This window comes from Zonotrichia leucophrys, chromosome 26 (genome assembly GCF_028769735.1).
Source record: "Zonotrichia leucophrys gambelii isolate GWCS_2022_RI chromosome 26, RI_Zleu_2.0, whole genome shotgun sequence".
Lineage (NCBI taxonomy): Eukaryota > Metazoa > Chordata > Aves > Passeriformes > Passerellidae > Zonotrichia > Zonotrichia leucophrys.
The window spans coordinates 2641101-2666799 of record NC_088195.1 but is presented as its reverse complement, the minus strand read 5'-3'; the positions used below and the strand labels follow the sequence as shown (position 1 = coordinate 2666799).

The following is a 25699-nucleotide window of genomic DNA, read 5'->3' as shown; positions in this document are numbered from 1 at the left end:
AATCAGTTGGGCATAAAAATGAAGTAAAATTGGTTGAAAATTCCATTTTTTTAAAATAAATTTTTAGGCAGATTTGGCCCAAACTGCAGCATAAATTGAAATTTCTCACCTTAATAACAGTTCTGGGTTTTGAGGTAGAGAAAAATTTTGTGTGACCCAAAAATTTAGGGGAGACACTAAAGAGAGGCACTTCAAAAATTGGGTGTAATATTGAATAATTGATGATACAGTGTCTTAATAATAAATTAAATAAATATTGTAATATTATTATAATGTATTATTTTATATGACACTATTAACACCAATCCCAGGGGGATTTTTCATTGATCCCATGGGATTTTCCCCCAATTCCATTCCCTGATCCCATGAGATTTTTTCCCCTCAATCCCAGGGGAATTTTTCCCCAATTCCAGAGGATTTTTCCCTCAATCCCAAAAGGATTTTTCCCTGATTTTTTCCCCTCAATCCCAGGGCATTTTTCCCTGATTTTTCCCTGATCCCAGGGCATTTTTCCTCCATTTTTTTCCCCAATCCTAGGGCAGTTTCCCCGATTTTTCCCCTCAATCTCAGGACATTTTTTTCCCAATCCCAAGCGGATTTTTTCCCTGATTTTTTCCCCCAATCCCAGAGGATTTTTTCCTGATTTTCCCCCTCAATCCCAGGGCATTTTTCCCCCAATTTCCCCTCAGTCCAGAGGATTTTTTTCTCTGATTTTTCCCCAATTCCAGAGGATTTTCCCCCAGTTTTAGGGTATTTTTCCCCAATCCCAGGAGGATTTTTCCTCTAATCTCAGGACATTTTCCCACCAATTTTCCCCCAATCCCAAAGGATTTTTTTCCCTGATTTTCCCCCCAATCCCAGGTGTTTCCCCATTTTTCCCTCAATCCCAGGGTATCTTCCTCCCAATCCTAAGGCATTTTTTCCCCCAATCTCAGGGCATTTTCCCCTGATATTTCCCCTCAATCCCAGGGTATTTTTTCCCTCAATCCCAAGGAATTTTTTCCCTGATTTTTCCCCTCAATCCCAGGGCATTTTTCCCCCAATTTTCCCCTCAATCCCAGGGCATTATTTCCCTCAATCCCAAAGGATTTTTCCCTGATATTTCCCCTCAATCCCAGGGCATTTTTCCCTCAATCCCAAGGAATTTTTTCCCTGAGTTTCCCCCAATCCCTGACGATTTTTTCCCCAATCCCAAGGCATTTTTCCTCCAATTTTGCCCCCAATCCCAGGGCATTTTCCCCCTCAATCTCAGGGCATTTTTCCCCCAATCCCAAGGAATTTTTTCCCTGATTTTCCCCCAATCCCAGGGCATTTTTCCCTGATATTTCCCCCAATCCCAGAGGATTTTTCCCTGATTTTTCCCTCAATCCCAGGGCATTTTTCCCCCAATTTCCCCCTCAATCCCAGGGCATTTTTCCCTGATTTTTCCCTCAATCCCAGGGCATGTTTCCCCCAATTTCCCCCTCAATCTCAGGGCATTTTCCCCTGATACTTCCCCCCAATCCCAGAGGATTTTCCCCGGATTTTCCCCCAATCCCAGGGCATTTTTCCTCCAATTTTCCCTCAATCCCAGAGAATTTTCCTCCCAATCCTAAGGCATTTTTCCCCCAATCCCAGGGCATTTTTCCCCCAATTTTTCCCCTCAATCTCAGGGCATTTTCCCTCAATCCCAGGGCATTTTTTCCCCTCAAGCCCAAAGGATTTTTCCCTGATTTTCCCCCCAATCCCAGGGCATTTTCCCCCCAATCCCAGGGCATTTTTTTTCCCTGATTTCCCCCCAATCCCAGAGGATTTTTCCCTGATTTTCCCTCAATCCCTGACGATTTTTTCCCCAATCCCAAGGCATTCTTCCTCCAATTTTCCCCCAATCCCAGGGCATTTTTCCCTGCTTTTTCCCCTCAATCTCAGGGCATTTTCCCCCCAATTTTTCCTCAATCCCAGCGCATTTTTACCCTCAATCTCAGGGCATTTTCCCTCAATCCCAGGGCATTTTTACCCCAATTTTCCCCCAATTTTGCCCCCAATCCCAGGGCATTTTTCCGCCAATTTTTCCCCCCAATCCCCAGGAATTTTTTCCCTGATTTCCCCTCAATCCCAGGGCATTTTTCCCCAATCCCAGGGCATTTTTCCCTGATTTTCCCCCAATCCCAGAGGATTTTTCCCTGATTTTTCCCTGATATTTCCCTCAATCCCAGGGCATTTTTCCCCCAATTTCCCCTCAATCCCAGGGCATTTTCCTCTCAATCCTAAGGCATTTTTTCCCAATCCCAGTGCATTTCCCCCCAATCCTCAGAATTTTTCCTGCTTTTCCCCCAATCCCTGACGATTTTTCCCCCAATTTTCCCCCAATCCCAGGGCATTTTTCCCCCAATTTTTCCCTCAATCCCAGGGCATTTTTCCCCCAATTTTCCCCCCAATTTTTCCTCAATCCCAGGGCATTTTTCCACCAATCCCAGGGCATTTTTTCCCTGATTTTCCCCCAATCCCATGGCATTTCCCCCCCAATTTTCCCCTCAATCCCAGGGCATTTTTCCCCCAATCCCAAGGAATTTTTCCCCAATTTTCCCCCAATCCCTGACGATTTTTCCCCCCTTTTTTCCCTCAATCCCAGAGCATTTTTCCTCCAATTTTCCCTCCAATCCCAGGACATTTTCCCCCCAATTTTTCCTCAATCCCAGGGCATTTTTTCCCTGCTTTCCCCCAATCCCTGGCACTGTGGCCTCACCCACCTGGCCACGCTGAGCCCAGCCTGTGTCCTTGGCAGCCATGCAGTTCCCTCTCCTGTAGGCCGAAGGAGTCCGTGAATGAATAACAAAGGGGCAGAAAGAATTTGTGAATTTTGCCTTTTTTTTTTGCTTTTTTTTGCTTTTTTTTTTTTGGATTTTTTTTTCCTCCTGACAATTCCAAGGGAACCTCTCAGCCAACAATTCCAAACTCTGAGGTGCTCTCAGAACAATGGAGGAGGAATGGAGTCCATTGCAAATCTGGAGACAGCCAGGGATATTTTAGCTCTTCCAATAAAAAATAAAAATTAAAAAAAAAATAAAAAAAATTATAAAAAAGAAATCCCCAGCGATTCAAAGTGGCTCAGGATTCAAAGTGGCTGCAAAAACAAAAAAAATGAGGCTCCATCTTCCACAGCTGGGGAAATTTTTAATTTTTTTTTAAATTTTTTTTTTTATTATTTAATTCAGTGAGTTGCAATTTCTGGTCTTCTGAGATTTCTTCACCTATTAAGAAAACACAAAAACTTTCCCCCGTATTTATGACAAAAAAAAAAACAACCCAAAATTTGTGTGTATAAACCTCAAATTTGTGTTTATACACACCCCAAAGGAGGCAGGGACAGCAGGACAAGGAGAAAAACAACAAAAAAAATCAGAATTTTAACCCATAAATTCGAATTGAGGGGAAAATGAGATTATTGGGGGACAGCACAGGGACAAACTCACCCATCCCCATCCCTCAACCCAGGGATTTTTGGGAATTTGGGGCAGAATTTCCAAGAAATTTCCCCAATTTTTCCATTTGTGCTGTTCTCTGATCATTCAGCAGATTGGGGTTTGGGTGCCACCAAAAATTGATTTATTCAGAGTTTTTATCCCATTTTTCTTTTAGATATTCTGCTACAAACCAAATAAAAATCAATTTTACCCCTCTGATATTTCTGACTCTTTGGGGAGGACATTTTAAAAAAAGGAAATTTTTCTTTACAGTTTAAGAAGAAACATTTGGAACCTTTTACTCACACAAAGGAAATTTTGTGAATTTTTCCACGATTTTTTAATTTTTTTTTTTGGCCAAGGAATTTTCTCAAATCTAAAATAAAGAGAGGAAAAGTTGGGTTTTCATATTCATTATTGGTTTTTAGGGTTTTTTAAGTGATTGGAAAGGGAATAAAAATAAATCAGGATTTAAGTGCAGGGGTTCAAATTCAATTTTGAAGATTCAAAAAATCAAATTTTGCCTCATGGAATTCAATCCTAAAAAACTCCTGGAGCTCCTTTTTGGTGGAAATTCAACTTTTCCCAAGGAATTAAAATCCAATTTCAACCTGAATTTCTTCAGTTTGCTGAAATCCTGTGAGTGAGGGGTGAGAAAAGCAAAAATTCCAACCCAAAGCAGGAATTTCCACATTTAAAATTCAATATTTCTACATCCAACACCCTGAGGGAAAGAAAATCCCTTCAGATTGAAATATATTTAAAAATAAATCATTTTTTGCCTTCATTTTTCCATATTTCAATGTGGGTCTTGTTTAAATTGGAATAAAACCTTGAAAATAAAACAACAACAACAGAAAAAGAATCAACCAAACCCACCCAAAACCTTTAAACTTCATTAAAGTGATTTAATTATTAAAAAGGTTCATTAAAAAAACATTTTTTTGTCAGATTTTAAACTGGTAAATTAAAAAAAAAATCTGAATATAAATGAGTAACTCTGGTGCACTCAGTAGGTTTTGAATGAATTCAAGTTAATGTAAAATTTTAAACAGTTTTTTGTTCAGAATTCATGAAAATTTTTGTAAAAAAAAAATCAAATAAATTAAAAATGCAGCAGCAAAAACCAGGCCAAAAAAACAACACAACTTTTATATTTTTAAAGGGAAAATAAAGAAGTTTTCCTGCATTTCCCTGTGAGGAATTCTTGGATTTTAAACTCTCAAATTTCCTTAAAAAAAATTTCTCCTGCTGCTTCATTTGTGCCTTGAATTCCTTGGATGATTCATTTCCTGTTTATCAGGTGGCAAAGAAGGAAAAGCAGCAGGAATTTCACATTTTAACCCTTTTTTGGCCATTTTTTATCCATTTTTTCTCATCAAAAATCAACCCCAAACCAAAGGAAGCTGCTCCTTTCCCTCTTGAATAAAACAGCAATAATTAAAATAAATTTAATTTAATTTTTTTGTATTTCTGAGCTCAACCTCAAAGCCTGGCAGCAATTTCCTATGAAAATTTCCTTATTCCTCTCCCTCATGGGAATCTTTTCTTAAATACAAAAAAAAAAAATTCGATTTTGTCAAAAAAAATTTCGATTTTCACATTGAAAAATGTTATTAAAGCTGGGAAATGACAGCACCAGGAAGTTTTAAATTGAAAATTCTTCCTGCTCTGCTTCAGCTGTGCCCAAATTCAACCCTAACATCCTTTATTTTATTTATTTCTATTTTTTACAGCTGTAATTTATTTAGGAAATGCAACCTTGAGTGCAATTCTGGGATTAACCTGAGGCTTTGATCCCTTTAACAACAACAATAAATTTTCTTTTTGGTGTTTCCATAACAAAAATCGACCTCAGAAACAGAACCTTTAAAAAATAAGAAAAACACCGCAAAAATTCACAGAATCGCGTTGTTTTAACAACCTCCAAGAGGAAAAACCTTTAAAAAATAAGGGAAAAAACAGCAAAAATTGGCGGATTCGCGTAGTTTTTAACAACCTCCGGAGGAACTGAGCCCGGCTGCATCAGAGTTACTCAGCTCCTGAAGTTCCTTTAGGGAATTACGTTAGAAATGCCCTTCGGACGCGTTGCTACAACAGGAAAAAAGGAGTTTTGATGTGAAAAATTGAGGAGATTTAGGAAATATTTGAGCTGGGATCGCCGGTTTGCAGAGGGGACAGCGCTGAGGGAAGGCCTCGGGCCCGCAGCTCCCCCTCCCCAAAACCCGGGGGAGCAAACCCGCCTCGCCCGGCTTTATTCCCACATCATCCCGGCTTTATTCCCACATCATCCCGGTTTTATTTCCTCTTAATTCCGCCTCGCCCCTCAGCGTTCCCCCGCCGCTGTGGGGCCGCGCGGCCTTGCGGAGGAGCCGCGGTTGAGCCAGCACCACCTCCCCGCCTGTTCCTCCCCATCTCCCACCAGCCGCCGCAGGGCTCCGAAGCCGCTCTATTTACGGTCGCTCAGGGAGTTTGAGTTTTACCGAGCCCCCGGGGGCCGCCGGGTCGCTGTCGCCGCGCTCCGCCGGGGCCGCCGCTGCCGTGTCCCCGGTGCCCGGCTCAAAGATGGCGCCCGGTGCCCGCGCAGCCTCAGCGCGCCCGCCGCCAAGATGGCGCCCGGAAATGGCTTCACCCGCCCGACCGGAAAAGAGAAGGTCTGAGGGGCAATAGAGGCATATTTTGCTGTTTTATTGGTTCGTCGTACTTCAAAAAGAGGATAAATATTTTTTATTAAGTAATCAGAGCCGTGTTTCTCCATTCTTCCGGGATCCTCCGGGGCCGCTGCTGCCGTGTCCCTAGTGCCCGGCTCAAAGATGGCGCCCGGCGCCAGCGCAGGCTCAGCGTGCCCGCGGCCAAGATGGCGGCCGGAAATGGCTTCACCCGCCCGACCGGAAAAAAGGGCGTCTGAGGGGGAATAGGGGAGGATTTTGCTCTTTTATGGCTTCCACACAATTCAAAATTACTTCAAAAAGAGGAAAAAGATTTTTTTATTAAACAGGGCCGTGTTTTTCCATCCTGCCGCCATCCGTCTTTACGCGGCCCTGTCCCGGTGCCCAGCTCAAAGATGGTGCCCCCAGCCAAGATGGCGCCCAGAAGTGGCTTCACCCGCCCGACATGAAGAGAGGGAGTCTGAGGGGGAACGGGGGTGGATTTTGCTGCTTTATGGCTTCCTCGCACTTCAAAAGTCCTTCAAAAATAGAATAAAGATTTTTATGAAGTAAACAGGGCCGTGTTTCTCTGTCCTGCCGCGATCCATCGTCACCGTTGCCGTGTCCCGGTGCCCAGCTCAAAGATGGCGCCCGGTGCCCGCGCAGCCTCAGCGCGCCCGCGGCCAAGATGGCGCCCGGAAATGGCTTCACCCGCCCGACAGGAAAAGAGGGGGTCTGAGGGGCAATAGAGGCGGATTTTGCTTTTTTTTTGCTTCTCCGCGTTTCGAAAAGCCTCAAAAAGGGACAAAGCTTTTTCCCGTGAAAGGAACAGGGTTGTGTTTCTCCATCCTGCCGGGGCCGCCGCCGCCGTGTCCCGGTGCCCGGCTGAAAGATGGCGCCCGCCGCCAAGATGGCGGCCGGAAGTGGCTTCACCCGCCCGACGGGAAGGGAGAGGGCGGGCGGGCGCCTGAGGCGGAGCGGGGGTGGGTTTTGGTGTGGTTTTTTTGCTTCCCCGCATTTCAAAAAGCCTTTCAAAAGGGGCACATCTTTTCCCTGTGAAGTGAACATGGCCGTGTTTCTCCATCCTACCCTCTTCTCACAAAATTTGGGTTGGAAAATCTCTCTCGGATCATCCACCGGTTCCAGCGCCCTCAGTGCCACGTCCAATCCTTCCTTGTCACCTCCAGGGCTGAAGGGGACTCCAAACCTCCCTGGGCAGTCACTTCCAAATCCTGGCCGCCCTTTCCATGAGGAAATTCCCCCCGATATCCCAAAAATGGTCCCCAATCCCAGGTGCCATCCACTCCTCCCTCACGCTCCCTCAGGGATGAGAATTCCTGGGCAGGGTTTGGGACAGACAGACCCCCTGAGCTGCCGGACACACGGAGCACGGCAGTTAAAGGTTTTAATAATAATTTCTGCTCAACAGCCAAAAGCTTCTCACTGCCTTTTTCCCAGGAAAAATCCTGGGAGTGAGAATTACGTGTCTCTGAATACCACACATTGGTCTATACCAATTATTAGCCCAGGACAGCCCCTCACAGCCCAGCAGCACCATTTTGGTAGTTTGGCAGCAATTTGGGCACTTTTCTTGCAGATTGTGGAAGAATAATCAATGAAATAACAGAAATCCCACACTGAGGGGAGTTTGGGATGGATCCCCATCCATTTCCACCCCACTGGAGCTATTCCTGAGGAAAGTTTGGGACAGACAGATTCCCCCGAGCTGCCGGACACACAGAGCACGGCACAGTTACACATTTTATTCTCTGGATGCAATTTCTTCTCAACAGCCAAAAGCTTTATTGATTCCAAACCATTCCCCTTCTCCCTCTTCATTTCTTTTTTTTCTTACTGCACCCATTTTCCCACCCCTCAAGCACTCTGCTGCTTCCATTTTGGACTTTTAGCTCTGCTTGGAGTTTGTTTTCTCAGAAGAAGCCAACGGACAAATCATTCAGATTCTTTTTTTTTCTTTTTCTCCCAAGATCCATATAAATTACATGCAAAACATTGTACATAGAGATTAATATCAAAATGCAATACAGATCAGGTGCACTTTAAGCTGGACTCTAGGATATGGCAAACACACCAGGGTACATATTGCTTTGAAACCACCATTGTTTTGTTTTTTAATGTCATGCATACCACATAATATTCAGTCTTTTGTTTTGTATTTTGGTTTTTTTTTTCTTTTTTCTCTCTCCTGTTTTTTTATACAAAAATACCAGTGCTTATTATACTGAGTTACTGGAAAAAAAAAAAAAAAGAAAAAGAAAAACTCGGTTCCACGTGCCCTCTTCAAAAGAAATTGTTTTGTTTTGTGAGAGCGTTGGATAAATATATATACACACACATAAATGTTGAGTTCAGACTGTATATATATATATATTTATTGAAGGGGAGGAAATAAACTAAAGGCAGTTTTAACCATGGGTTTTAACCATGAAAATTGAGGAGTTTGGGGAGAGCTGAGTCAAGGTGAGGGGGGGGATGCTGGAGAGGAAGAAATGTCAAAATCCCTGTTTGGGGGAGAAAAAATTCCTGTTTGGATGGAAAAAGAGCAGGAAAAGGAGAAGGAAAAGGAAAAGGAAAAGGAGAAGGGGCTCCAGGGGAGATTTGGGGGTGTAGGAGGCGTTTTGGGCTCAGGGGGTTGGAGATGGAGCCATGCAGGCCCAGGTGTCCCAAAGAAGGACAAAAACCTTCTCAGGTGGTGCCAGAGGTGCCAGGAGCTGGCAGTGGCACCTGGAGATGCCCTTTGGGCATTTGGGATGGGATTTTTTCCCAGTTTAGGTTTTTTTCCCCTCAGAGAGGAGCTGAGGCCTCCAGGCCCAGGCGTGAGGGGGAAAATGGCGCCCATGCTCAAACGCGGTTTAGTTTATTTCCTTCTTGAGATCGCTTGGAAAATTTCACTTTATTGCACGGAAAACCTTTGGGAAAAAATAAAAAAAAAGAAAGAAAGAAAAGAAATTAAACCCCCTCCCCACACCCTTCTCCCTGTGCAAATCATAAAAAAACCTCAGCAGGAGAAAACCTCAAGAGCTGCCTGGCCAGCGAGCCGCGCACAGGCCGCGGTGTCTTTGGTACCAATCCGCCAATTCCACGGAAAATCCACAGAAAATCCACGGAAAATCCGCAAATCCGCCCTGCTGGGATCAAGAACTGGATGCAGAAGGATGTTCAGAGTGTTTTAATAACAAAGCATTCCAAGGCAAGTTGATCACAAGGAGGAGGGAGGGGGTGGCTCTGCTTCCTGCCGGCCCTCCCCTGCTCCGCGCGCACTCGTGGCAGTTCAAACAAAGCAAAAAAACCCCAGAAATTATTCATAATAATATATATTTATATGGATATTTATATCTCCCCCTAGTCAAGGCATGTTGCAGAAAGTCCCCAAAAGTCCGTGCCGCCGACCATGCCTTTGTTTTTGGAGCACCAATCTCCCCCAAATCTCTTTTTTTCTTTTTTTTTTTTGTGTAATGTCCTCAATAACTTAAGCCAAGAGTCAGCTGCTGCCAGGATATCACTGAAACTTAACCCAAAAAAACAAAACTTTACAGGAAATCTGCACAAGAAACATTTATACTTGAAGCAACCAGCCATACACCAACATAATTTATAGATATTTATATATATATATAAAAAAACCCCATTTGTGTCATCCAACTCACGGCTAGTAGAAAGATGGCTGCTCAGAGAAAAGGAAGCTGACTGGCATCCGATGGCTGAATTAATTAATCCACGGAATTAATTAAAGTGTCCCTTGCAACTGCCCTCAAGCAGCGGCGGGGACTCGAGATCTCTTTATTTTCTTTTTTTTCTTTAAACAAAATACATATGGCTGACGTAAAAATATCAGTTTCTGAGCTAAAGAAAACTAGATTTTTTTTCTTTTTCTTTTTTTTTTCTTTTTTTTCTTTTTTTGCATAATATTTATATAGCATTATTTCTCCCTCCCCCCCCCCAACTCCTAAAATGGAAACTAGAACGACAAAAATAGAGGAAAAACAAACTAAAGGAACGACCAGACCCTTTGTGGCAAACCCTGCCAGTCACAGATTTCTGGGAGTGACTTTGAGAGCCTCCAAAATTGGCTTGAAGTTGTTGTTGGTTTGAGTCCTTTTTTTTTTTTTTATTTTTTTTCAACAGGTCTGAGGTATTAAAAAAAATATCAAAATGAAAAAAAAAAAAAATTGGTGCATCCCCCCAAAAAAGTATTTAATAAATATTTATGTAAGCTTGTAAGAACACCATATCTTCTCTTTTTTTGTTTTTTTTTTTTGGTTTTTTTTGCAAGTATTTAAAATAGAAAAAGTGAATTTTTTTTTTTAGGTTTTTTTTTTTAAGCAACGTCACCTTTAGCACAGAACCAAAACCCCACAACCACCCCTCGTTTGGGGATTTCTTTTGTGTGTGTTTAACCCAACATCCCCTCACTCCCCTGGGTTATTTTTTTTGTGGGGAGGGAGGCAAGGAGGAGCCAGGCATGGGGTGGACACTGAATTTGCACTGGGGACGGGCAGTGGTGGCAATTTCTTCTTGCTGTTGGCAGTGAACAAAGCCCAGCTCGCCAGCACCAGGGTGGGATATTCAGGATATTTGGGATTTTTGGGATAAAGACCTTTCCTCAGCAAGAAAAAGGAGCTCATCCTTCCCTCCTCCTCCTCCTCCTCCTCTTCCTCCTCCTCCTCCCAGCCCAGGGAAGGACACAGAGACACTTGGTTTGTGTTTGTGGTTTAAGGAACACTTAAATCTTGGCAAAGATCTGGGCCTGGCGTGGCAGGAGGTGCTGCAGGCAGTGCTCGGACAAGGCACCGGAGATTCCGCTGTGCGTTCCTGGTGGGGCAGGGGAGGAGAACCCAGCCAGAACCAGCCTTTCCCAAAAACACAACAACAACAACAACAAAAAACCCTTCAGGGTTTGGAATCCAGGGGTGGGAATGGCCTCGTTTCCAGCTTGTTTGGTCTGCTTCCTTCAGCCGGAGGGGATGGAGGAGAGCAGGGAGGCTCCCAAGGGGAGGAGAAGCCAGGGATGGTCAGAGGGACAATCCAGAGCCAGTTCTAAGGACAGGGACTCTCACTGGGCTGTTCCCAGGGCTGGAGGTGAGGAAGGGATCAAGGAGAGGGGATGGAGGAGAGCAGGGAGGTGGCAGAGCTTCCCCAAGCTCCAGGGATGGCCAGAGGGACAATCCAGAGCCCATTCCAAGGACAGGGACCCTCACTGGGCTGTTCCCAGGGCTGGAGGTGTTGAGGGCTCAAAGGGAGGGCATGGAGGAGACTCCCAGGAGGAGGAGAAGCCCAAGCCTTGCTTCCAACTCCAGGGACAATCCAGAGCCCATTCCAAGGAAATGAACTCTCACTGGGTTGTCCCCAGGCCTGGAGGTGAGGCAGGGATCAAGGGGAGGGGATGGAGGAGAGCAGGGAGGAGGCTCCCAGGAGGAGGAGAATCCCAAGTCCTGCTTCCAGCTTTGGGATGTCCAGAGGGACAATCCAGAGCCAATTCCAAGGAAAGGGACTCTTGTTGGGTTGTTCCCAGGGCTGGAGGTGAGGAAGGGATCAAAGGGAAGGAGATGGAGGAGAGCAGGGAGGTGGCAGAGCTTCCCCAAGCTCCAGGGATGGCCAGAGGGACAATCCAGAGCCACCTCCAAGGAAATGAACTCTCACAGGGTTGTCCCCAGGCCTGGAGGTGAGGAAGGGCTCAGGGAGATGGAGGGAGGAGGCTCTCAGGAGGAGGAGAAGCCCAAGCCTTGCTTCCAACTCCAGGGACAATCCAGAGCCAGTTCCAAGGAAATGAACTCTCACTGGGTTGTTCCCAGGGCTGGAGGTGAGGAAGGGGAAGGGATGGAGGAGAGCATGGAGGTGGCTCCCAGGAGGAGGAGAATCCCAAGTCCTGCTTCCAGCTTTGGGATGTCCAGAGGGACAATCCAGAGCCATCTCCAAGGAAAGGGACTCTCACTGGGTTATTCCAGGGGTGGAGGTGAGGAAGGGCTCAAGGAGAAGGAGATGGAGGAGAGCAGGGAGGTGGCAGAGCTTCCCCAAGCTCCAGGGATGGCCAGAGGGACAATCCAGAGCCATCTCCAAGGAAAGGGACTCTCACTGGGTTGTTCCCAGGGCTGGAGGTGAGGAAGGGATCAAGGGGAGGGGATGGAGGAGAGCAGGGAGGTGGCAGAGCTTCCCCAAGCTCCAGGGATGGCCAGAAGGACAATCCAGAGCCAATTCCAAGGAAATGAACTCTCACAGGGTTGTCCCCAGGCCTGGAGGCGAGGAAGGGCTCAAGGGCTCCAAAAGAAGCAGCCAAGTGAGGCCAAGCCTCCTCCTCAGGGAGACCTGCAGCAATCCAAACCAAACTGCAGGAAAATGTGGGATCATCCAAGGACATCCCTGCCTTCCACTGGGCCGTGGGACAGCTGGGGTGATCCTTCCCAGGATTCAGGAGATCCCCACTCATCCTCCCATGGCTTTTGGGCATGGCTGGAGCCTCCTCCCAGATCCCTGTGAGGCTGAGGGGTGCTGGACCCCAAAAACACAGAAAAAAGGGCAAAAATCCCTCTGTTCTGGAGGGCAGGAGCTGGGAGAGCTGCAAAAATCCTCCAGGAGTTTCCCCCCTGACCAAGAGCAGCAGAGAGGCCTCTCCTGGAGGAGGAGAAGAGAATTCCTAGAGAATTCCTCGGGAAGAAGCTGCATCCCTCACAACCTGGGGGTTCTCCCCACTTTTTCCCTGGAAGTTTCACCTCCACCTTTGCAGGAAAATCAGAATTTATCCCTTCATTTCTCATCTCCCAGTGTGGAAACAGAGAGAGGAAAACGTGTGGGCACACACGGAGGGGGAGCTGGAAGAAGCCCAGGTACCATTTTTCAAAGGTGGAAGACTGGTGGGAACCCTGGATCTCTGAACCTTGCAGTAAACACCTTCCCCTGGCTGGGATTTTTGAGTTTATTCCTTAATTTCTGCACTGGAGCAGTGACTCCCCCTCCCCACTTCCCATTGGGTAGGGGGGCAAATCCCACAAGCAAAGAGCAAACCCCAACATTAGAAGGAAAAAACCCCTAAAAACCACATGTGGAAAAAAAAAAATCCAAAAACACAAGAAAAATAAAATCAAGTCACAAGTGCACCCCCAGCCTTGAGGCTGAGGGAGTGTAAGACTACAACAATTTGAATTTCCTTGGAACATGCATTTCTCCAAAGTGAAAACCCCAAGTGAAAAACCCAACTCTTGGAGAGGAAAGAACCTGGCAGCTTCCCCTGGGTGAGTACCACGGAAAATCAGGGATGGAGATGCACAATTGGTTTGTTTTCTTTTTTTTGGTTTTTTGTTTTTTGTTTTTTTTGGCTTAACCTCTCTCCCAACACCCAGCTTGGTGGTACTCTGGTTCCCACTGCTAAATAACGGTAAAAAAACCCAACGAAATGAACCAAAAAAAGAAAAAAAAAACCACATGAAACCCCCAACCCCACCCCCAAAAAACCCCTCAATGAAGATACAGGCATGAGCAGTTTGACCGCAGCAGTGTGATCAGTTACTGGTGCTGGGATCACACAGGGCCCAGGTGGATGAGGACGAGGAAGAAGAGGAGGAGGAGGAGGAGGGGGAAATTCCAAGTTCTAAGGTCAAACAGAGGTCTCCAGGCTGTGGAAGGGGCTCCCGGGCTCGGGGAAGCTGAACTCGCTGTCCACGGCGTTGTTGTTCCTGTTGAGGGCCGTGGAGCCCCCCAGGCCGCCCCCACCTCGCTTTTGGAGTCCCTCAGGCTCGGGCTCGTCTTCGGCGCCGTCAAGGAATGGTGTCCGAGGCTCGTCTTCCTCCAGGATGAACTCTGGGTGAGTCATGAAGTTATGGATGGAGCTTCTGGATTCGGGTTTCTCGAGGCCTTCGTAGAGCGAGCTACGGAACGCATTCACCACTTTGATCTGGGCGGGCGTGGGGAGAAAAAACAGAGGGTCAGTGCTGCTGCCACAGGGCAGGGCTGGAGGGAGGAAGTGAAATCAATGATGAGAGACAACCACCAAACAACGAAAAAAGAAAACAACGGCACGACCACAGCGACAAAATCACCACTGAACAGACAGCTCGGTCAAAAATGAGACATCTACGGTGAACTGGGGGCAGTCAGGCACTACGGGGGTGCTGGGGAGCCGCCAGCCTCAGAAGCTGCAAGAAAAGACAAAGGACGACTCCAAACCTCCCCCCCAACATCACCAGTCCGGATGGATGGAAGCCACGAGGCGTTAATTAGTCATTAATTGGTGTGGGGGGGGTGCGCGCGCCCCGCGGTGGACGGACGGACGGACGGACGGACACGAGGACAAGGGACGGACGAGGTGGGGGAACTACGGCTCCAAAGGAGGTGGGTTAGGCAAAGAGCAGGGGGAAACTCTGCTGGGGGAGGGTCCTTCCTACAGCTCTGCAGGGGAGTGGGGCTTCCCAAGGCGTCTCCAGCTCTTCTGGAGCTCCTGGGAGCAGATCCAGGTGGCTGCTGTGAGGATCAGGGCTCTCTGGAGCTCTGGAGCTTTCCCTGCACCTGCAGGAGACCCAGTGGTTTTCCCAGTTAAAAATGGGAGTTTGATGGGGCTGGAGAGCAATTCAGATTTATTAAAGATGGAGGGAGAGACCCACCTTTCTTGATCAGCATCTGACTCCGTTTATTCACTCCATCAATCACTTTTTATAACCGTGTTAATTAAGTTCATGCATATTGCAAACCCGAGCTCACAATAGGTCAGAGATAACACACCAACTCCTCCTTATGTTTCCAATACCAAGATTTGGGTTCTCAAAATTATTTTTGCTTTCCCAAAACAGCCAAAGATAGAATATCTACTTGTTATGAGAAAGCTGCCTGAGAACTCTGGTATGCAAGGTTCTCAAGGTCTTCATGTTTGTCACTTTTGCTTGTAATTAAAAACAACCTGAGAACCTCTGCTGTTTACAGAAACAGGCTGTGAGAATTTTACTCCTCACAGCTGCCTTCTAAGCCATTTCTGAAAAAATCTCCAACACAGATTCTGTTGGATATGCTGAAGGAATTCCTTCACCATCCTGGGAAAGCTCCACTGAAATCCAGGCTCAAGGAGGAGATCAGAGCACCAGGACGTGGCTCTGCCACCTCCCCTGCACTGGGAGGGAGAGCTCTGGGAACACACCTGGACATTGGAATCCCTCCAGATCCTCTGGAATTCCAGCCCCAAACCCTTCCAGCTCCCAGGTCTGGGCTCAGGGGGGTGACAAGTGTCACAAGTGTCACCTCCCCGCCCTGCTGCGGTTCCAGGGAAGCAACGGAAGCCTCAGCTCTGTGGAGCAGAGCTCGTGTGGGAGCAGATCTCCTCTCCCAGACCCCTGGGAGCAGCAGGGAAGGCTCCCTGGAGCAATTTCACTCTTTGGCCCCATGCAAGGAGCTTTGCATGAGCCTGGAGCACCACTGGCCTGGAAAAACGGGAATTTGAGGGAGCTGGGAACCAATTCCGAGCTGGATTTGTGCACTGAAGACCTTGGATCAATTCAGGTGAACGCACAGGACAAGGGACACCACGGGGGTCACCTCATCTGTCACATCAGCCACGACTTGAGATCAGCAAATCCTGAGCCCTAAAACACCAACTGAACCAAGGAGAACAATCCAACCAAGCCAAGGAGAGCCAGGGACTGCCAGAACCACGAGGAGGTGACCAAGGACAGCTCAGGGATTGTCACAGCCATGAGGAGGTGGCCAAGGAGACCCAGGGACTGTCACAGCCACAAGGAGGTGGCCAAGGACAGGTCAATGACTGTCAGAACCACGAGGAGGTGGCCAAGGACAGGTCAATGACTGTCACAGCCACGAGGAGGTGGCCAAGGACAGTCCAGGGACTGTCACAGCCATGAGGAGGTGGCCAAGGACAGGTCAATGACTGTCACAGCCATGAGGAGGTGGCCAAGGACATCTCAGGGACTGTCACAGCCATGAGGAGGTGGCCAAGGACAGGTCAATGACTGTCACAGCCACGAGGAGGTGGCCAAGGACAGTCCAGGGACTGTCACAGCCACAAGGAGGTGGCCAAGGACAGTCCAGGGACTGTCACAGCCATGAGGAGGTGGCCAAGGACAGCTCAGGGATTGTCACAGCCACAAGGAGGTGGCCAAGGACAGGTCAATGACTGTCACAGCCACAAGGAGGTGGCCAAGGAGACCCAGGGACTGTCACAGCCACGAGGAGGTGGCCAAGGACAGTCCAGGGACTGTCACAGCCACAAGGTGGTGACATCTACAATTCAGATTTAGGAGCAGCTCCACAGAGCTTCCCCCTCTCACGTGAGATCTCTCCCAAGGCATCACCTCCAGAGCCCTGGAGATTTGTCCAGCACTGCCAGGAGCAGCAGGAAAAGCTCCCTGGAGCAATTCCAGGGAATCTGTGCTCAGTCTCCAGCTCAGCCCCCTCAAGCAGCTCCTGCTGCAGCTTCCCTCAGACCTTCCTCCCTTCTCCATCACCTGCTGCGAGATGAATTCAGCTGTTCCCTCTCAAAGGAAGGGAACGGGGAGGAAATGTGTTCTGAATGAGGCAGGGAGCGCCAGCAGAGCTGAATTCCAGCCTGGAGCTCCCCTCCGTCCTTCCCTCCCTCCCACGGCCGGCTCCTCCCGCCTCCTCTCCACCTGGAAGCTTCAAATGCAACCTCCAGGCTTGGGATCGATCCCTGTGAAACGTGAAACCTCCACATGCTCAGTGAGAGCCCCTTGGGATGCCATCCCATGCCCTGGCTCTGCCCAGCCCCCCAACCCAGGGCAGAATTCCCAGCAGGAGCAAGCTGGGCTCTGCCAAAACCTGCCCGTGGATTCCTGAGAGCTCCCCACACAGCAAATCCAACCCTGGAAAAACTCATCCACGGGAGAAGAGACACCACAGATCTGTGTGGAGGGAAGAGGAGCTTTGGGAGAGAGGGAAGCAGCAGAGGGAAACGAGAGAAATCCAGGCAAGAAAACAGCAGGAGATTTGGAGACCTGGGTTAGCTCCTGGGGAAGTTTGCACGAGCTATCCAAGTTTTCTATTCCCTCGCTGCAAAATGGGGGGAAAATATGGATCCACAGACTGCAGAAAAGCTGCATTTCTGTCTCATCCCCACCCCTGCTCTGAGCCCCTCTAAGCAGATTTTATTCCCTCAGAAAATCCTGGAGGTTTTCCCAGATGCAGGCGGGAGCAGGAGGCAGCTGTGCTGCTCCAGCATCGCTGGGGTTAAACCCAATCAGCTGCCAGCCTCAGAGTCAGCTAAACAGAGAGAAAACAAAATTATCCCAAATTCTCTCTCCTCCCCCACAGTGCATAAACAGCAGAGCCTGAAAGCTCTCCAGAAAGTCACCGAGGGTATTTCTCTAATCAGAGGAGAACGGGGATAAGTGAGTGTGCAATAAAAAAGCCAATTATCCAGCAGAGCCACACTCCCTGCTCCCAGCCTGCACACAGAACCCACGGCCTCGTGCTCACCAGCCCCAACACCCCACACACAGAGGCTTCTACATCACACAGGGCCTTTTGGGGGGGCTGGAAAGCCAGGATCCAGAATTCCCATTGATTTGTGGCCTCCGTGCCCATTTCCATGTACAGTTGGGTGTCTGCACACCCTGGGATCCAGCATGTGCAGAGCAGCCTGTGATGGACACACACAGGGCTTTTTTTAGGGTCTGAAAACCCAGTGTCAGATCCAGGACCCAGAATTCCCACTGGGATCCTGCAGGAATTGTGTTCCATCCTTTTTTTAGGGTCTGGAGACCCAGTGTGAGATCCAGGACCCAGAATTCCCACTGGGATCCAGCAGGAATTGTGTTCCATGCTTTTTTTAGGGTCTGGAGACCCAGTGTGAGATCCAGGACCCAGAATTCCCACTGGCATCCAGCAGAATTGCGTTCCATGTTTTTTTTTAGAGTCTGGAGATCCAGTGTGAGATCCAGGACCCAGAATTCCCATTGGGATCCAGCAGGAATTGTTTTCCATACACAGTTCTGTGTCTGCACACCCTGAGATCCAGAATATGCAGAGCAGCCCACGATAAACAGAGATAGAGCCCTGCATCAGACAGGACCTTTTTTGGGGTCTGGAGACCCAGTGTCAGATCCAGGACCCAGAATTCCCACTGGAATCCAGCAGAATTGCGTTCCTGTTTTTTTTAGGGTCTGGAGACCCAGTGTGAGATCCAGGACCCAGAATTCCCACTGGGATCCTACAGGAATTGTGTTCCATGCTTTTTTTAGGGTCTGAAAACCCAGTGTCAGATCCAGGACACAGAATTCCCATTGGGATCCAGCAGGAATTGTTTTTCATGCTTTTTTTGGGGTCTGGAGACCCAGTGTCAGATCCAGGACCCAGAATTCCCACTGGAATCCAGAATAAATTGCATTCCATGCTTTTTTTAGAGTCTGAAGATCCAGTGTGAGATCCAGGACCCAAAATTCCCACTGGGATCCTGCAGGAATTGTGTTCCATGCTTTTTTTAGGGTCTGGAGACCCAGAGCCAGATCCAGAACCCAGAATTCCCATTGGGATCCAGCAGGAATTGTGTTCCATACATAGTTCTGTGTCTGCACACCCTGAGATCCAGAATATGCAGAGCAGCCTGTGATGAACAGAGATAGAGCCCTGCATCAGACAGGACCTTTTTTGGGGTCTGAAAACCCAGTGTCAGATCCAGGACCCAGAATTCCCACTGGCATCCAGCAGGAATTGTTTTCCATGCACAGTTGTGTGTCTGCACACCCTGGGATCCAGCATGTGCAGAGCAGCCTGTGATGGACACACACAGGGCTTTTTTTAGGGTCTGGAGACCCAGTGCCAGAACCAGAACCCAGAATTCCCATTGGGATCCAGCAGGAATTGTGTTCCATGCTTTTTTTAGGGTCTGGAGACCCAGTGTCAGATCCAGGACCCAGAATTCCCACTGGAATCCAGCAGAATTGTGTTCCATGTTTTTTTTAGAGTCTGGAGATCCAGGACCCAGAATTCCCATTGGGATCCAGCAGGAATTGTGTTCCATGCTTTTTTTAGGGTCTGGAGACCCAGTGTCATATCCATGATCCAGAATTCCCACAGGGATCCAGCAGGAATTGTTTGTCATGCCCATTTCCATGCAGAGCAGTGTCTGCACACCCTGGGGATCCAGAGTGTGCAGAGCAAGGTGGGCACTGAGGATCCTCTGGCTGCCCAGGGATGTCCCCAGGCCATGCAAGTCCCCAGGTGGGGACAGAGAGGGGGGACAGCAGCCCCGAGGTGTCACCAGCTGAGCCACAGGCAGGAGCAAATCCTCTTTGTCCCTCCTTGCTGTGGCTCAGCCAGCCTTGGGGACAGTGCCAGCGGCCACTCTGCCTCCACAAGAGATTTCAAGCAACTCCTCTGCCCATCCCTGGGCTGTCCCAGGGCTGGGCAGAGGGAAGAGCCAGCAGGATTTGGGCTCAGCCTTGCCCTCCTCCCAGCAATGCTCGTGAACTTGGGGGGTTTTTGAGCAAGAACTGCCAATTTTGGCTCACCCTGAGGAGGGTGGACACAAACACCAGCCCTGCAGAGGAGGAGAAGAGGTAAAACTGGACGAAGCAACAAGGAACTGGGGAGGGAAAGGACCAGAGATGTTCATAATTTTGTTAAAAATCGGGGTTTTGAAGGGTTTCCCGCCCCATCCTTCAGGTTTGGGACTGAGTGTGCGAGTCAAGGCTGAGAGGGAGAGAGAGCAGGCGGGGTTAGGGGGGTGCAGGTGCTCTCTGTGCTCATTAAATCATGCATTGTAATAGACCATCACTCACTGCCCGCAGGAGGAGATGCAGCAGCAGCAGCAACAGCAGAAGTGGTGGGAGTGGAATTGACGGAGGAAAGAGCTACATGGGTTGGGCTAGAAACATTTTTTACATCGTGGTGCTGGCTCACGATGGAAGGCTGTCTCCTGAGGGCTCCCTGCAAAGAGGAGGCGCCGGTCTGGAATGTGTAAACTACGTCCATCTGCAAAGAACCAGAGAGTGAGATAGCGACACCCGGCCAGAAACAGGGACAGGGACAGGGCCAGGGGACAGGGGAGGGCGGGCAGACACACAGACAGCAAGGAAAGAGGAGGATGGAGAGGCGAGGAAGAGGAGGAGGAAGGAGGAAAGAGCCCACCCCGCACTCCCCGAAACCCACGTGGGGTTTTGCTGTTGGAGCAGAGAGAGAGTCCAGCTCTGCCCTTCCCAGAGCAGCAGGGTCAGTCCCCCCTGTGGTGGGAGGCTGAGGAAACACCTGGGGGTATCCAAAAATCTGCAGGAGGAGCAGAGAGAGACAGAGAGAGTGGGCAGAGTGCGAGTGGGAAGGGCTCCTGGTGCCTCAGCCCTGTGGGACACTTTGGGGACACTCCAGGGGCTCCCCACAGCCCCCGTGGCAGCAGGAGGTGTCCCAGCCCTTCTCCCAGGCCTCAGGGCTGCTGGGGCCGTGGTTGTCCTGTGGATGTGTCTCAAGGCTTGAAGAACAGAGCAGCTTCCTGGGCACTTGGTGGCTGGGTGATGCCAACCCTGTGGCACCTTCTGGGCACCTCCTCCAGCCCCAGCTCTGGCTGAGCAGGTGTTTCACACACAACTTCACTCCTGCCCCACTCTGACATCCTTCTTCTCACCTGTGTCCTTTACACACGCCCCAAATGGGGACAGGAGCCCCCCAATGCTCAGGTTGGACCCCACAGACGCTCCGGGATGTGCCAGCACCCATTTCTCACCTGGCAGGAGCTCATCCCAGCTCCAGCACAGGGAAACACCCGGGAAGCTCCAGGCTCAGCCCAGGGGCACCTCTGGCACTGCAGCCCTGCAGAGCTCCCGGATTTCCAGCACATGTGCACCACTGCCAGCAGAGCCTGGATGCTCCCAGCACGTTCCTCGTGTCAGAGAAGCTCTGGTTACCCCCACACAGAGCCCAGCTGCCCCTCAGGGCTCACAGCCAGCCAGGAACCAAGGCTGAGCTTCACCCTGAGGCCATCGAGGTGACACTGTGGAGGTGACAGCTCACAGAAGGCAAGTTAACTCTGCCCCAGCCCCTGTCCCCGCTGCTTTGTCACAGAGGAGGGACAGAGGTGACCCAGCAGCTCTGCCTGCCTGGGGACACCAGGATTCCCTCCGTGGGACAGCTCTGCCCTGGCCTCCAGGGAAATGAGGGGCACAGAGCTCTCCCTGCTTGGTGGAAAAAAAAGGAAAAATCAGAGAAAAAAGTCAGGGAGAACCAAGAGATGTAAAAAGAAGACTGAGAGATTTTTTGTCCTTGTGTGCTGTGGGGATGAGCTCTGGGTGTGCAGCAGAGGGGTGGCACAAGGAGCCACACCAAGGAACAGCACATTCCCACTGGGAACAGCCTCCCAGCAGCCAGCAAGAGCAGGGCAGAGCCTGGGGGGCTCCATGCACCCCTCACAGCCTCCTGTGCTGCTGAGGTGACCATCAGTGGCACGTCCAGCCTCCTGCTGACCAGCAGCAGAACAGCCTCCCTCCACCCCCAGCTGTCCAAAAATCCAGGTTATCCTGGTCCCAGGTTATCCTGGCCCCAGCTGCCCCAAAACCCAGGTTATCCTGGTCCCAGGTTATCCTGGCCCCAGCTGTCCAAAAATCCAGGTTATCCTGGTCCCAGGTTATCCTGGCCCCAGCTGTCCCAAAAACCCAGGTTATCCTGGTCCCAGGTTATCCTGGCCCCAGCTGTCCCAAAACCCAGGTTATCCTGGTCCCAGGTTATCCTGGCCCCAGCTGTCCCAAAACCCAGGTTATCCTGGTCCCAGGACAGGTAGAACCTGGCCCAGAGGGGATGAATCCTGCCAGCACCATCTTCACTCTGTCAGACACAAACCCTGTGGCACAGGAGAGGAGCACCCCACAGGCCAGACCCTCCACCCTGCTGCCCACATACCTGGTCTGGATCCTGTTGAGGCCCCGGAACCACAGGATCTGTCCCCGCCGCAGCTCCATCTCCGCGTGGTCGATCTCGTCCACGTCCTCGGGCAGCTCCTCCTCAGGGATCTCCTCCTTGGTGATGCCGTGCCCAGCCTCCTTCAGGAACTTCAGGTGGCTCGTTGGCACGGTGCAGATCAGCTGGGGACAGGCAGGGACTTAGCCTGAGGTCCTGGGGATGCCTCAGGTTTAACTTTTACATTTTTTAGATTCTGTGCTGCTTTCGTGTGTGGGTCTGAGCTTTGTAGTAAGGGTTGGTGAGCTCTGATCACAGAGTAGGGAAACAAAACAATTCCTTCTCTATGATCTAAATTTCAAATTATCCAAATCTCCGGCCCAAAAGCATTAACAACATGGGCTGAAGAGAGAAACAAGGATGGGACTTCATAACTTGAAGCTGTAATTGGACAATTAACTCCAATATGCAAATGGAGCAGAACTTATAAAAGTGAGACACCTCACTTATAAAAGTGAGAGGAAGCAGCTAAAGGACTTTCCACCAAACTCCTTTTGTTCCCTTTCCTTTTCCCCTTTCCTTTTCCTTGTCCATTTTGTGACCATTTTGGGTTCATTTTGTGACCATTTTGGTTCATCTTGGGTTCATTTTGGGGACCATTTTAGGTTCATCTTGGGACCATTTTGGTTCATCTTGGGTGCAGCCCTGGCTGGGCTCTTGTGCTGCCCAAGGTGGATCCATTGAGGAGATCCTTTTAATAAATCCCTGCTTTATTCTTTAGCTCTGTCCAGTCCCTGCTCTAGCTCAGCCTTCTCAAGGCCTCAGCTGCAGTGCCACCAGGCCAGGGGACACCAGGAATGTCCCTGTCACTCTGGGTGTGTCCCTCTCCTGCTGCTGGGCTGGGGAGGGGCATCAGCCCCTTCCTAAAAACCTTCCTAAGGAGCTGCCCTGGAGAAAAACCAGGGAGAGCAAGGGCAGGGATGAAAAGCCAAGGCAGGATTTTGGGGCTTACCTGGCCCCACAGGAGCTCTCCCACTCCGATGAAAATGCACCAGAACCACTGGGTCAGGGTGAGCCCAGAGCAGCTGAAGGGCTTCCCACCAAACTCCACGATGATGATCTGCAGCACAGGAGACAAGAGTCACACCCTGGGCATGGAAAGGTCCCCTTGGGCCACACCTTTCCCTCTCTCCTGGGATTACAAGAGGAGCAAGGACCTCGCATCCAGGCTGGGAATTTTGTGGGACACCAGAAAGGAGCAAGGGCCTCAAACCCAGGCTGGGATTTTGGGTTTTTAATCCATCCCATAGATTTGGACTAAATCAGAGTTTACATGGTCTGGAAGCAATTCCAGTGGAATAACCCACGGAGCAAAGTGGAAGCCATGGAATAACCCATGTGGAATAACCCATGGAATAACCCATGTGGAATAACCCATGGAGCAAAGTGGAATAACCCACATGGAATAACCCAAGGAGCAAAGCGGAAGCCATGGAATAACCCATGTGGAATAACCCATGTGGAATAACCCATGGAGCAAAGTGAACCCAGTGAATAACCCATGGAATAACTGAACCCATGGAATAACCCACGGAGCAAAATGGCATAACTCATGGAATAACCCATGTGGAATAACCCATGGAGCAAAGTGGAATAACCCATGGAATAACCCACATGGAATAACCCACGGAGCAAAGTGGGATAACCCACATGGAATAACCCATGTGGAATAACCCAAGGAGCAAAGCGGAAGCCATGGAATAACCCATGTGGAATAACCCATGGAGCAAAGTGGAATAACCCACGTGGAATAACCCAAGGAGCAAAGTGGAATAACCCATGGAATAACCCACGGAGCAAAGTGGAATAACCCATGGAATAACCCATGTGGAATAACCCATGGAGCAAAGTGGAATAACCCATGGAATAACCCATGTGGAATAACCCACGGAGCAAAAACCCATGGAATAACCCATGTGGAATAACCCATGGAGCAAAGTGGGATAACCCATGGAATAACCCATGTGGAATAACCCACAGAGCAAAGTGGGATAACCCATGGAATAACCCATGTGGAATAACGCACGGAGCAAGGTGGAAGCCATTGAATAACCCACGTGGAATAAACCATGGAGCAAAGTGGAATAACCCATGTGGAATAACCCATGTGGAATAACCCATGTGGAATAACCCATGGAACAAAGCAGAAGCCACAGAATCCCAGTGGAGCAAAGCAAAACCCCCGGGCTGGGGTCACCTGGGCGAAGAAGGTGCCCAGCACCACGGAGCAGAAGATGGGGTTGCGGTAGATGCCCTCGAAGACGTTCCTCTCGCCGTGGATCTTGCGCGCGTTGATCTCGTTGAAGAGCTGCATCATCACGAAGGTGTTGAAGACGATGGTGTAGTGCTCGGTGGGGGGAGAGTGCAGGGGCGCGTTCCGGCCGCTGTCGATGTCGAAAAACTTCTCCCCTGAGCCGGAAAAAAAAAGAGGATTTGGGGAAGGGAAGATGTGGGAGAGGTTTTACAGCATTTCTGAGAGACAGAGAGAAGTTTGAGAAGAGGATCCGTGTTTACATCAAATGAATTTTCTACCAAGGTCCTTGATGTAGAATGACCAAAATGTCCCAAAATAGAAACCGAGAAAGAAAGAAAAACCCTTTTCTTTTACCCTCTCCTTTTCCCTTTCTTCTCTTTTCCCCTTTCCTTTTCTCCTTTTCCTTTCCTTTTTCCCCTTTCCTTTTCCTTTTATCTTTCCTTTTTCTTTTCCATTTTTCCGTTTCCTTTTCTTTTTTTCCTTCCCCTTCTCCTTTCCTTCTCCTTTTTTCCCCTTCCTTTTTCCCCTTTCCTTTTTCCCTTTCCCTTTCCTTCTCCTTTTTCCCTTTCTTTTTTCCCTTTCCTTTTTGCTCTTTCCTTTCCTTTCTCCCCTCTCCTTTTTTTCCCTTTCCTTTTCCCCTTTCCATTCCCCCTTCCCCTCTCCCCTTTCCCCTCCCCTCCCTCCCAGGACGCTCTGGCACCACGGCTGACCTGCGAAGAGCAGGGTGAAGATGATGGTGAGCTGGTAGACGGCGTGGCCCAGGATGTTTTTCATCATGGTGCGGGAGATGAGCGGCTTGTTGCGCCCGTAGGGTTTGCGCAGCAGCAGCGACTCCGACGGCGGCTCCGTGGCCAGCGCCAGCGAGGCGAACGTGTCCATGATCAGGTTCACCCACAGCATCTGCACGGCCTTCAGGGGCGAGTCCTGAGGGGGAGAACGTGTCACGCCACCAAAATAAACCTTTATTCCCTCTTTGTTTCACTTTCCTCCTGAAAACCTCTCAAAAATTGCTCTTGAGTACTCAACACCTTGCTAAAATATTCCCAAATATTTCTCCTTTTCTCCATGGACTTCACGGGGGAGTCCTGAGGGGGAGAACAGTCACACCACCAAAATAAACCTTTGTTCCCTCTTTGTTTAAATTTCCTCCTGAAAACCTCTGTAAAATCGCTCTTGGGTACTCAACACCTTCCTAAAACATTCCCAAAAATTTCTCCTTTTCTCCATGGCCTTCAGGGGCGAGTCCTGAGGGGGAGAACAGTCACACCACCAAAATAAACCTTTGTTCCCTCTGTGTTTCACTCTCCTCCTGAATAGAACTCCAGAATTGCTCTGGGGTACTCAACACCTTCCTAAAACATTCCCAAAAATTTCTCCTTTTCTCCATGGCCTTCAGGGGCGAGTCCTGAGGGGGAGAACAGTCACACCACCAAAATAAACCT

General features: G+C 49.3%; 2 protein-coding genes across 7 annotated transcripts in view; both read right to left on the bottom strand.

The window, feature by feature from the left end:
• ZC3H11A (zinc finger CCCH-type containing 11A) overlaps positions 1-6013 on the bottom strand; it is a 39221-nt gene extending 33208 nt beyond the window's left edge. Inside the window, exons 1-2 of one of the 3 annotated variants that reach the window (XM_064733025.1) lie at positions 5927-6013; positions 2730-2781 (exon numbers count right to left, since the gene is read on the bottom strand). The gene's annotated coding sequence lies outside the window, so the exon portion shown is untranslated. Of the gene's footprint in view, positions 1-2729; positions 3012-3749; positions 5907-5926 lie in introns of those variants that run through there. The other 2 variants (XM_064733026.1, XM_064733027.1) reach the window with 2 other exon arrangements.
• Positions 6014-7834: 1821 nt separating this feature from the next.
• Positions 7835-25699, bottom strand: part of ATP2B4 (ATPase plasma membrane Ca2+ transporting 4) — a 79204-nt gene continuing 61339 nt past the window's right edge. For 3 of the 4 annotated variants that reach the window (XM_064732900.1, XM_064732902.1, XM_064732901.1), the window contains 6 exons: positions 24968-25181; positions 24201-24412; positions 22956-23063; positions 21949-22128; positions 19843-20038; positions 13838-13997 (listed from right to left, as the gene is read on the bottom strand). In XM_064732900.1, the coding sequence (XP_064588970.1) occupies positions 13972-13997; positions 19843-20038; positions 21949-22128; positions 22956-23063; positions 24201-24412; positions 24968-25181 (936 nt within the window). In that variant the 3' untranslated portion in view covers positions 13838-13971. Of the gene's footprint in view, positions 13998-19842; positions 20039-21948; positions 22129-22955; positions 23064-24200; positions 24413-24967; positions 25182-25699 lie in introns of all 4 variants that reach the window. The other variant, XM_064732903.1, reaches the window with a different exon arrangement.